Below are 11,782 nucleotides of genomic sequence, written 5' to 3' on the forward strand. Positions count from 1 at the left end.
TCATATTCACTATGTACCAGACACAACATATCTCAATTGCATTTCTTAGCATTCTTTATTATTCATACGTATTATCACCGTATTTCTTCTTGACCCCTGTATGTATAGGCCCGCTTTTCTCCAGAGTAACTACAGTGATCGATAGTATTTGTTCCAGAATTGCTTTCATCTTTACCCAAGTAGAAACCGATAGATTTAGTAAAGGACTAAAGATAAACAGAGAAAGTAAAGCTAGGTATCGTAAAAGAAAAGAGTCATCTAAAGCTTCTTCCCAAGTCCTGTGTGAATGTCCACCAACAATGCATTTAACTCCTTTGTAAAATCACCCGCACTTTCAATATCCAGAGCCTTCGTGATCCACTTCTGTGCTTCTTCCCATCTTCCCATCTCAACAAGACACTTTCCACCACGCCACCAAGCTTTACCATTGCCCTGCTCGTTACACTCCACACTAAGTTGAGCGTCAACCCATGCTTCAGCCCATAGCTGTTGCTGCATATATGCCTGTGCTCTGTTTGCATACAGTGCTGATAGCTCTTCGCGCACTAACCCTACAGGCTCCCACATAGGTCGTCCAAGTGCCATGTCAATAGCAAGGGTATACATCTTCGCAGCCTCCGCAAAGCTAGACTTTCGATAAGCGGCGTTGGCTGTATCGCGGAGTTTCCCTATTTGTGCACTCCGCTTGGGGTTTACGGGCCGAGGTGGGGGAGGAATATTTGGAGGTTCCAGGTTGAGGAGAGCACGGTGTGTTTGGTTTATAGCTTCGAGTTGGGCATTGAGCTCTGCGGAAGTGGATGTGGGGTCGGAGAGTGCTTTGGAGGTTGGGTCGAGGTGTATTGGGTATTGTGTAAAAGTCTCTGCGTCGGAAGCCATGGTGAGGTATAAACTGGCTCTCTCGGATCAAAGGCTGCGTATAGCCTTGACGAAGATGGGAAGCAGGGGGTGATGGAGCAGTCTTGATTCAGTGATCTGTGGTTGAATGAGGTCCTAACGGTGGAGTTTGTCAGTTATTTTTTGCCTGATTGCACGGGTATAGAATACAACTAACTCTGTGTACTAATAGAGTTAGGTATTTGAATCTGCTCTGTGAAGACAGGCTTGTTCAAATCGAGTTATATGGCGATGCTTGTAGCAAAGCTGCAAAAGTGCCGATGACCAACATGAGACCAACATGTTCTTATGCAATAATACGCTAGTCCAGAAACTGACTAGTCTACAATGGCCTTCGAGAAAGCGCTCGGACCACACTCTAACTCCACGAGGAAGACTAAAAAGGAAATTCACGAAACGTCATCAACTTGGGAGTGAAGAAGTTGAGATTTTCACGCGCACTCAACTACTTCGGATGCTTACTACGAACGTCTCTCATACACCTGACCCATATACTCTGAAATTTGGGTCCGTTATTCTAGACCGACTGGTTTGTTGGTCTTTGTTTAGCGCTGGTTTCATATTCGGTAGTTGTCCATTACTAACCCATTACCTATCCTGTTCGCAAAGCAATCACATGGGGTATCTCGAATAAAACTTTGGATACCATCAAACAGAACACTACGCGCGAAGGTATGTGCCGAAAAGAAACTGGCCTCGTTTACACACACGTCTCTTTGTCTACTATGTAGCACAAGCAGCTTCGGCTTTACTTTTTCTCAGGAGAGTCATAGAGGGAATCACGGTGACTCTTTTTACCCAGGGTAGCTTCTATCCATGGCATGTGTGTTATTTATGCCTATACATATACTTGCATCGGGATCCCCTATCAGATTCAAGTCCTAGGCCGGCTCGAATACCCGATTTTTTATTGGCAACTCATCCAACCGCTTATGGCGGAACGCACTCCATGAAGCATTACGATAGACATGCATCATACTGCACTATGAAACCTCTTTTGGCGGTTTCGTTTGTTACTTAGCCTTGGCCGAACAAGGGGCAACCTGCGCTAGCCATTCGTGCCACAGCAATGTCCGAATGCCAATATAACAACTATGGCTGTTTTGGGGGCGATGCTCCGACCACAACGATCTTCTATTATAATCATTGCATATACACTATCGTGTGGTGTATATATAGTACATAATTCACAAAAGGGACTTTCAATCTCCAGACGATCAACATCAGTTAATTGCCTCGATCCTCTGTGTAGACAACTGTACCACTGTTTTCCGTTTCCTATCCTCGTTCTAGCTCATAATGAGACTCTCCCCATATTTCACTGCATCCGCATTTCTTTTTAGATTCTTGACATTTACGCAAGGCCTGCCTACCAACAAATTTGCGACCGCTGGTCATTTTACCGTCGAGCAGAAAGGCGTAAATACCTATAAATCGAATTGGCCGCCGAGTGAGTTATGGAGGGGTCTTAGAAAACACCACAGACCTCTGCAACCGGCAGTCTCTCGTATGACTATGAATGGAGGTCATACTGTCAATGGGACTGTCAAAGCAACACCGGATGAGTATGATACTGAATTCGTTAACGAAATAACAGTCGGGAATGATACTCTCTTCGTTGATATTGACACTGGGTCTTCCGATTTGTGAGACTGACCTTTCTCCCAAAGATTTGCACCTGGCAACAAAACAGCTAATGTATTGGCCTTCAATAGCTGGATTTTCTCGTCACAACTTCCAGAAAAATCGCAGCAAAACCATCGTATCTATCATCCAGAAGTAACAGGAACAAAGATTCCAAAACATATTTGGGATATCACATACAATGATGGAACTGGGGCTGCGGGCAATGTATTCTTAGACAAAGTCAGTCTCTCCGGATTAGAGGTGCCTTCCCAGGCTGTGGAAGCAGCGACATGGGTTAGTTATGAATTTGCGGACCAAGAAGTGACGGATGGGATTATGGGTTTTGGCTTTGATAGTTTCAACACAGGTAAGCCACATACATATTCTCAACTTATTTGGGTTAAATAACCAATTACTAACATATATATCTATCTGTAGTAACGCCCAAAAAGCAAAAGACTTGGTTTAGCAATATTATGGAGCAACTTGAAAGACCTCTCTTCACCGCTTGCCTGAAGCATCGAGCTCCCGGGTTCTATGACTTCGGTTTCATAGATGAAAACAAGCATGTCGGGAAACTTAGCTATCTTCCTGTTGATACCTCAAGAGGGCGGTGGGAAACGACTTTTAGTGGGTTTTCTACTGGAAAAGTTGACAACTCTACATACCGTTTTAAGGCGGTAGTCGGTATGTTGCAATAAACACCTTTATTGATACCGCAAGGCAGATCAATTAAATTATGATATTTAGATACTGGAACTACATTCATGCTTCTCCCCAAGCAAATTACCGAGCAGTATTACTCCTCCATCGCTAATTCGGCATATGATCGAGAAAATGGAGGCTGGACATTCCCCTGCAATGCAACATTACCAGACTTTGCAATTCACATCAATGACTACAAAGCCATAGTACCCGGTAAGCATATCAACTGGGCGCAGATACCTGGAGCTGACATTTGCTTTGGTGGTCTTCAACCAGTTAGCAACCCGCCCGCTATACTTGGGGGATCATTTCTAAAGAGCCAGTTTGTTATCTTTGATTACACTGGGCCCAGAATGGGGTTTGCGGCTCAAAGGAAATAAAAACATATGGGGTGACTTTAACGAAGGGAAGTGGGCTATTCTAAATGTGTGCCAAACAACTATGTCTGTATTGTCAATGGATTCATTTGCAGTATCTGGAATCCATGGTGGAAGGCCATCTGATGGTTTGCCTGAAGGTTGAGGGACATGCCGCCTAGCTGAATTTGATCATCTGAGCCAAAGAAGGCGGCTAGTCAATCTGGCTACGTGGAAAAGAGTGATATGCTGAAAGTTTTGGAACCTGCACTTGGTAACATAAATAGCATGCCCGGCAAACCCAGCCCACTTCTAGACAATACTCCCATCCTTAGAGAGAGGAGAAGACACTTCCCGGCCAATTAATTTACAGCTTACAGGCATTTTGCTAGACTTGTTCAATTTGTTGGTATTAGATGTTTGTTGGAGACGACGTTCTGGTTTCCTCTTCGGGCACCACCACACAAGCATCAGCATCCATCAGTCTGAATATCAAAAGTACGACTTGATATTCATTTACTAGAGAGAGGGATCGATTCTACAATATCTAACAGGATAAGTGGTAAGGACCAAATAAAAATAACATTCCCTCTCCGTCAAGTAACAACAAGAACAAACCTCGATCCGTGGCAGCTCATCCAGAGCCGATGAATATAACCCGGTTTACCAAACATTTACGAGCCAATGCACACAACCCGTCTGCCAACCATATCCCACCTCGGCAACAGTATAAAAGAGAAGACGAAAAGAAGATAGTGTAAGGGATAGATAGAGAGAGAGAAAGGACACCGTGTGAATGAAAAGTAAGCCCATTTTTTCAAAACGCCAGGACACTCTTGTACAACAAAGTGGTTCGAGCTCAACACAAACACCACAAGCTGAAAATGCAAGGAGCAAAACACCGAGAAGAAAAAGAATATTCGTGTCGTAGAACACACAAAGCGCCATCCTCCAAGTTTTCTAGGGAAATGTTATAGATAGTTAAAAGGATGAAGTTGTTTTTGTCGTTTGTGCGGCTATCCTTCATATTATGGGTTTGAGTCTGCCTTTTATCTCTAAGACCGTGGATGGAAGTTTGCATATGCACCTGTTCCCGGGGTTATGCTACCTGTCTGACGGCCGGGTGTTTGATGGCTGTTCAATGCTGCGTGGCCTGTGTTTGGGGTACTAGGCGTTCCTGCGGCGGAATACATAACTGTTCCGTTAGGACCTGGGGTTTGGTGTGGCTGGTTATTAGGATAGAAAGGGACAGCAGCTATTTGGCCATTAAGTCCCCAGATCTGGCCGGAATATTTAGATCCATCGATGTTTCCGTTAAACACGAGCTGTCTGATTTTCCAGAATATCTCACCAGTGACAAGAGAGTCCGAACCAGCTTGGTGGGCAATGCCTACCCGTTTAACTCCTAGCTCGTCCGCAATATCCTGAAGACCGGACTTTTGGCCGAGGTTTGCAATAATCTGAGCTGCAGCATGGGTTAGTGGGGATCCATTGGCAGTTTGATTCCGGCCGGCATGTTTCATAAGGTATTTTATATCAAAGAGCGAAGGGAAGAATATGTTGAGGAGTTTGTGGAAGTCCTTCTCGTCGTCCGGTAGGGGTTTGCACAGCATGATCTTCATCAAATAGCCAAAGTCATATCCGGAGTGGAAGGAGATCCAGTGAACATCATCGAGCAAAACGAGTCCAGAGCTCATAAGCAAGGCTCCAAAATCTAGTGGGTCAATTCCGTTCTTTTCATGAAGGGAAAAGTCGATACCAGCCTTGGCTAGCATACTGGTAGACTCCTGGGCGTACATGTCATTTTCGAGAGAGAACTTGAAGTTGAACTGCCAGGTACATGGCGCGGGTACCAGGACTCCGTTATACCCTTCTGAGTTCGCATGTGTAGCCGTAACTGGAGGAACCTCCCCGTCCTCGGAGAAAAGGGTAATTCCAAGCTGTATCATCTTCAACAGGTCAACATTGCACCGTAGGGTCTGGTAGTGGTAGTCTGCTTTTGTGGTAAAAGTGCCCATCGGCCGGGCGACTATGCCTGGAAACTCCGTGTCCTAGACGTTGATTAGCCATCACCGACTAACATTAATTTGGTCACTTCAGGGGAGGAGGGCTACCATGCTGATGTATGGGTATTTCTCTACTAATGACCTTAGCATGGCCATCTCCTGCGCAAGATTGTGCTTCCAGACATCACGTATCCTTGACTTCACTGCGTTATTCTTGCTATCCATGGTCAAACGGCCGTCATGACCCAGGTGGACCTGCTGCACCTGGTGTTGTTGTAGTTGCTGCTGCGCTTGTTGTTGTTGCTGTTGCTGCTGCATCTGAGCACCCCTTACAAACCCCATCTGTGCGGCATGGCTGGCAAGTCCGGTTCCACTCCCGTCGCCCAGCACCCCCCCGCCAGCCCCGGTAGGGAAACCGGCAACTCCAATACCATTGGCACCGGGTATACTGAAGGGATTGATGCTTGACTGGGGGTTACTGGGGCCGAAACCCGGGTGTCCACCTAGCGAGGGAGGGGGTAGGCCGGCGTTGGACTGCGGATGCCCGGTATGATGTTGGGTCTGCTGCTGCTGCTGCTGTAGATGTGCTTGCTGTAGATGAGGAAAGGGAGCCGTCATGCCCGAGGGGCCATAACGGTTGACCGGCGGCGGCATCGATGCTACGAGGCGCGAGATGTATCACGGCGTGAGGGGGGAGAGGAGGTCGAAAGGAGCATCAGGATGTGAGCGAGCGGTTGGCCGAGCACCAGACACCTCAACTGCGCTGTCTCCTCGCAGTATCGTCACTCCGGCGGTCTCTCCTGGCGTATCTCTTCCGTCTACCGTCTTCTGTTTCCCGTGTCTTCTGTTATATTTGTTGGCAGTCCGTCGTCTTCTTTTGCTCGTCGTTGTCTCTTCGTCTTTCTTCGTCTTCAGCTTCGACTTTCAACTTGTCCCTTTGCCAAGCCTCGTTGCCACATCGGGTTAGAAGCTTCAGCGACCAACATCGAACTTCAACCAGAAATTCGAGAGCCGAACTTGACGTCTGCAACCAGATTGAACAGCGAGAGACACGCCGGCAACGAGCTCAATTGACCTGCTACTGCGCCCGTAGCACGATAGCGGCCTTTCTGTGGACTGCGGACTGCGAAATCCCGGCTAACCAGACGACTGTCGACCCCTTGCTGCGTTTGTTGCTGGACCCCTCCGCCTACGACAAGTCAAGATGGCGCCTCCAAACCCAACCGGCTTCGACATGAAGACCTTCAAGGCTGCGGCCTCACCTACATCAGAATGGGCGCTAAGAGATCCATGGAAGCGAAAGTACGTTTGGGCGTTTACTGCTTTTTTCCGTTGACGTTCGAAGGTTCAATGGATGGCTAACAATGAAATGGTACATATAGTGAGGCATGGCGATACACAGGCCCATTCTCCCGATGGAACAGATTTAAGACCGGATTTCCAGGCCTCGGAATTGCGACTGTTGCTTTTGCCATATACTGCGGCTACGAGTACGCTTTCTTGAATGACAACCACCATGGCCACAAGGAGGAGGGTCACCACTGAAGCCTGTCGACTGGAGGAAGCAACGTGCAAAGATATAAATGCAATACAAAGGTCGATTAGACATGCTGAGACCAGACAGACCTTATAGAGCTACCCGCGGGGACCCCTTTTTTTTCTACCTTGGAACGGAGGCTGAGTTTCGGACTCCAAGAGTCGTTGTACATATTCTACTGAAAGGCGCAAATGGGAACAACAACTTTGTACTATTGAGTCTTTGGTTTTTTATGGCCTGATTTATGTCAGGCCAACCTACTTTTCATGTTCACGTCAGGTCTATGCTGGCCCATTATGCTAAAATAAAAGAAAAAATAGCCCATTCCACCCAGAACTGCCAAAATCCCCCCATTTTCATGAATGCAACCCCTACTCTTCAAATACAAGAGCTATACCATCATCACCGGCGGTGACTATCCGTCCGCCTTCCTTATCACCCTGTATGAAGCCCAATATGCCACCAGACTGCTCTCCCTCTTCGTTTTCCGACACACCAACATGGCCTCTCCATTCTTTCAACAGTCCATGGCCTGCAGCCACAGTCCCACCTCGGGTATCCCATCGTCTTACCACGCCATCCATACCGACTGAGGTGAGCAACCATGGCCTGCCTGATGATGTACCGGCAGAGGCGGTGTTGGTCTCACAGTGAACAAACTCAACCTTCACCACGGCTGTTTCCTCATGAGCTCCACGGATATGCCGTCTAACAGCAAATCTATGCGCAACATCAAACAGGGCAATGGAACCATCGACTGATCCTGCTGCAAGGAGGTTCAGCGGAGGAGAGGAGAAAGACAGAGACTCAATGCCATCTGACTGAGCTTGGAGAGATGCAAGAAGCGTGCCAGCTCCAGCGCCACCAGATGCGCCAGCACCCCCCTTACCCTTAGCCTTGGACTTTGCAGAGGTATCAGTCAAACGAGGAAGTCCGACAACTTTGATATGGCCTTCTGCACCGCCGACGACAGCGAATGACCCCGAAGGCGAGATAGCAACGGAATATAATCCCCCTTCCACAGCGAACCTTTGGTCCTGCACCGTCAGCGCAACGACGGACTGCGTGCCAGCAGAAGCAGTAACTCCAGCAGCCGCCGCAGCCCCAAAGACGTCATAAACGTAAAAGCTACCTTCCTCAGACACCGTAGCCAACAATTGTCCGTCCGGAGTCCATGCGCCAGCCGTACAAGGCGCCGTATGCTGGAAATAAGTAGCCACTATCGTCAACGGCTCCGCAGCCTCCTCGCTCGCATCCACACGGTAAACCCAGACACTGCCATCACTGGCACCGATCGCAACCACGTTCTTCGTCTGCTCGTTATCACCAGACTTATTTGACGGACAAGTAGCGATCCAGTTAATCTCCTCGACTTCCTGCGACTCAGCCAGGAACTGCCATGCCCTGCCCGCCAGGTTCTCACTCGTATCTTTCCAGGCACGTAACTTCCCATCCAGGCCCGCGGTGACCGCGTATTCACCATTCGGTGCAGTGAAGCATACCGCGTTCACCGAGTCCTTGTGTCCATCTAGATGCGCAATGGCGGGGAGTGATTCTCTCTCTTTCTTCTGCTGTGGCGTGGTCTCGTAGCTCTTAGGCAGTAGCGGTTTCTCAGCAGCAGTCTGGCTGGAGTCAAATATGTATGCGGTATCATCTCCGGAACCAGTAACTATGATTTCAGGGTGGATTGGGTGCTGCGCTATGCAGAATATCGAGTCTGTATGCTTGTCGAAGTGTGCGGAGGAGTCGTTCTCAAGCAGTAGCTCCTCGTCTTCATCTTCCATCGGGTGGTCATCGTCGACCTGGACTATTTCTTCTGCATCTGCCTCGTCTATGAACTCCTCTTCCATGTGCTCGCCACGATCTTCATCCATCGGATCTTGTTGCTGTTGATGCTCCGGCATCTTGTCGTTGATGTTTTTTGCGACAGAAAATATGGTTGGAGGGGCGAGGCGAGGGGCAGCTGGAAGTAAGCTCGGTATTTATCAACAGGATGTATCACGCCAACTCTAGATATTTAGGATACCTAGAGACAGACACAGTTTATCAGAGATGGTATTGAATATTTATAGCATTATTGCGATAAAATGGGCGGAAGAAACTGGAAGAAGGTTTGCATTTCCAATGTCGTTGATTATAAATATAGGAAAGTTGATGAGCAACGCTGACAAAATATCTAGTTTAACTACTATCTATGAGATCAAACAGATGAAATCTACAGCTTCGCCTTCGCCTTCTGTCGAGCTTCCTTCTCGCGGTCTCTAAGCAGACGACGGAGGATCTTACCGCTGGGGCTCTTGGGGATGATATCTATGAACTCGACGCCGCCCTTCAGCCACTTGTGCCGGGCCTTGTGCTCTTCCACAAACAGCTGGATCGACTTGATGACGGCAGCGTCGTCTTTGCCGGTAGCCGACGCCCCCTTGACTACAAAGGCCTTGGGCAGTTCTCCGGCTCTCTCGTCTGGTACGGGGATGACGGCACAGTCGGCGACGTCAGGATGAGATAGGACGTGTGCTTCAAGCTCAGCCGGTGCAACCTGCATTCCCTTGACCTTGATCAGCTCCTTTATCCGGTCCACGATGAAGAGATGCTCGTTTCCCTTGGGGGAAACACGGAAGACAACTTCGTCTCCTGTACGCATCCAGCCGTCCTGGAAGGTCTCTGCGGTGGCCTTTTGGTTGTTCAGATAGCCCAGGACGACGGAAGGGGATCGTACAACCAATTCCCCTGGCTGGTCGTAGCCGGTCAATTCGACGCCTTCGGGAGAGACGACTCTTGCTTCATAGCCAGGGAGGAGACAGCCGGATGAGCCCAGCCAGGTGTCGGATAAGCTTGTGGATGATACCACAGTACATGTTTCAGTGAGGCCTGCCACGCAGCGTTAGTCCGCCTATCCTCTATTAACTGATGTATATGTTTCCGGGGCCATTCAAGACGTACCGTATCCCTGCTTTATAGCCCAGGATGGTTTCCAGGCCTGTAGCTCTTCAGCCGTCTCCTTACCCAGCGGCGCAGCTCCTGTGAAGATGGAAGATACGCTGGAGAGGTCTACTTTATCACAGATTGCCTTGTTACGCAGCATTGCAATAATGATCGGAGGCACGAGGAAGAGTGTGTTGATTTTATATTTCACAATGGCTCCCAGGTACTGAGCCATGTCGAATTTGGGCAGGATTACCAGAGAGTCTCCTCGATAGGAGCCGGCATGGCAGAGGACAACCAGTGAGTAGATGTGACTCTGAGGCAACAAACCGAGGCTGACTGTCGTAGCCGATCCTCCGCGTTTGACACGGTTATCCCGTTCCGGCTGCTCTTTGGTCTTGATCTGCATGGTGTTTGCCATAACATTCCTATGCGAGATCATGACGCCTTTCTATGCATGGGTGAGTTAGTTAACTTTCCTTCTTAAGGCCGATCCCAGGAGACATAAATACCGGTAGACCAGAGGTGCCGCTAGAATAGCATAGGAAGGCCGTCTGCTTAGCAGCTTGGCCAGGTGCCCATTTGGCCTTCTCAAGTGGCGGAAGCGAGTATCCGGCGGTAATGAACTGTTCCAGCGTCTTGAAGCCCGCTGGTGTCTTTGCCGAGCCAGTAAATTCGGCAGGGAGATCGATGATGTACACCCGGCTCTTGGGTATCCCAGCCTTTTCAGCAGCTTCCAACGCACTAGGTAAGGAGGGAACACAAGTGAATAAGGCCTTGCAGCGAGAGTCTACAAGCTGATGGGCGAGTTCTGGCGCAGAGTACGCTGCGTTGGCCGCACTCACAATGCCAGACAGCCTGTGTACAGCCCAGCATAGCACCAAGTAGTCAATCTACCCTCAGGTTAGCGAGGCATCTTTGAGCATGCTTCAAACATGCATTAATAGCGGGAACAAGAGGCATCCTACCGAGTTGAAACTGTAGATGCCCAGGACCTTTTCCCACTCGGTTCCCTGGCTCGGATGCCAGCCAAACTCCCTTGCCAGAGCGCGAGAGAGGGCATCAACTCGCTCAGCTACCTGAGATATCGAGTACGTCCTGCCCGTGATGCCACAGACAAACGGATCCCTCGACGAAGCGAACGGCACGCGACCGTTCTTCTCATCCAGCATGAAATCGCATATTGGTATATCATCGGGGACCTGCGGCAGCTTCCCGGAACTCGCAGGCGGATAGAACACCATCTTGCAGGCACGCTCGGTTAACTAGTAAAAGAAAAGAAACAGCGAGAACTCCGTATACTGCAGGAGTCAACACTTCACCAGCTGTATCCCTAGGTAGCTATCATCCCTGGCTGTTTAAATACCTAGTTACCCCCATCGCGGCATCCCCGGCCTCCACCCTGTAACTTTTACCCCAGGCTTTCCCCAGATGCCTGGCCCGACCAACCGGCGCCCGAGCCGAGCCTTAACCGAGGCTGCGATGTGTAGCTAACTGGCTAGCCGACTTGTGACTACGGCAAACTACAGTATAAACACTTCACTTTGTTAATGTCCGTAGAGCTGTGTAATAATTATCTATCTCTCTGCCCAAAATTGTAGCTTCATTATCAATCATTAATGGTTTTTTCATGCCCGTATGTTAAATTTAACCCAACCTCCTACCATTCCTAAACTCGCCTCACATGTCTCCGGAACACGTCACATTCTCTGTCCGCCAGCATTCTCAATAGC

The 11,782-nt window shown here is 48.9% G+C and overlaps 6 protein-coding genes across 6 annotated transcripts; 2 read left to right on the plus strand and 4 right to left on the minus strand.

Moving 5' to 3' along the window:
- Positions 1 to 258: 258 nt before the first annotated feature.
- Positions 259 to 876, minus strand: MGYG_03649 (translocation protein sec72; the record flags this gene model as incomplete). The annotated part of the gene is made up of 1 exon (XM_003173424.1): positions 259 to 876. One exon carries the CDS (start codon positions 874 to 876, stop codon positions 259 to 261), a length of 618 nt encoding a protein of 205 aa, XP_003173472.1.
- Positions 877 to 2,193: 1,317 nt separating this feature from the next.
- MGYG_03650 (aspergillopepsin A) lies at positions 2,194 to 3,605 on the plus strand (the record flags this gene model as incomplete). The annotated part of the gene is made up of 4 exons (XM_003173425.1): positions 2,194 to 2,540; positions 2,610 to 2,887; positions 2,959 to 3,207; positions 3,271 to 3,605. The coding sequence occupies 4 exons, from the start codon at positions 2,194 to 2,196 to the stop codon at positions 3,603 to 3,605; spliced, it is 1,209 nt and encodes a 402-aa protein (XP_003173473.1).
- Positions 3,606 to 4,636: 1,031 nt separating this feature from the next.
- Positions 4,637 to 6,241, minus strand: MGYG_03651 (CCR4-NOT transcription complex subunit 7; the record flags this gene model as incomplete). The annotated part of the gene is made up of 2 exons (XM_003173426.1): positions 4,637 to 5,632; positions 5,696 to 6,241. The coding sequence occupies 2 exons, from the start codon at positions 6,239 to 6,241 to the stop codon at positions 4,637 to 4,639; spliced, it is 1,542 nt and encodes a 513-aa protein (XP_003173474.1).
- A 550-nt stretch (positions 6,242 to 6,791) lies between these two features.
- MGYG_03652 (hypothetical protein) lies at positions 6,792 to 7,132 on the plus strand (the record flags this gene model as incomplete). The annotated part of the gene is made up of 2 exons (XM_003173427.1): positions 6,792 to 6,889; positions 6,970 to 7,132. The coding sequence occupies 2 exons, from the start codon at positions 6,792 to 6,794 to the stop codon at positions 7,130 to 7,132; spliced, it is 261 nt and encodes an 86-aa protein (XP_003173475.1).
- A 363-nt stretch (positions 7,133 to 7,495) lies between these two features.
- On the minus strand, positions 7,496 to 9,028 carry MGYG_03653 (ribosome assembly protein SQT1; the record flags this gene model as incomplete). The annotated part of the gene is made up of 1 exon (XM_003173428.1): positions 7,496 to 9,028. One exon carries the CDS (start codon positions 9,026 to 9,028, stop codon positions 7,496 to 7,498), a length of 1,533 nt encoding a protein of 510 aa, XP_003173476.1.
- Positions 9,029 to 9,339: 311 nt separating this feature from the next.
- Positions 9,340 to 11,293, minus strand: MGYG_03654 (4-coumarate-CoA ligase; the record flags this gene model as incomplete). The annotated part of the gene is made up of 4 exons (XM_003173429.1): positions 9,340 to 9,995; positions 10,068 to 10,500; positions 10,562 to 10,942; positions 11,018 to 11,293. 4 exons carry the CDS (start codon positions 11,291 to 11,293, stop codon positions 9,340 to 9,342), a joined length of 1,746 nt encoding a protein of 581 aa, XP_003173477.1.
- Between the last annotated feature and the right edge of the window lie 489 nt (positions 11,294 to 11,782).

The sequence above is a fragment of the Nannizzia gypsea genome, genomic scaffold (genome assembly GCF_000150975.2).
Source record: "Nannizzia gypsea CBS 118893 supercont1.3 genomic scaffold, whole genome shotgun sequence".
NCBI classification, from domain to species: Eukaryota; Fungi; Ascomycota; class Eurotiomycetes; order Onygenales; family Arthrodermataceae; genus Nannizzia; species Nannizzia gypsea.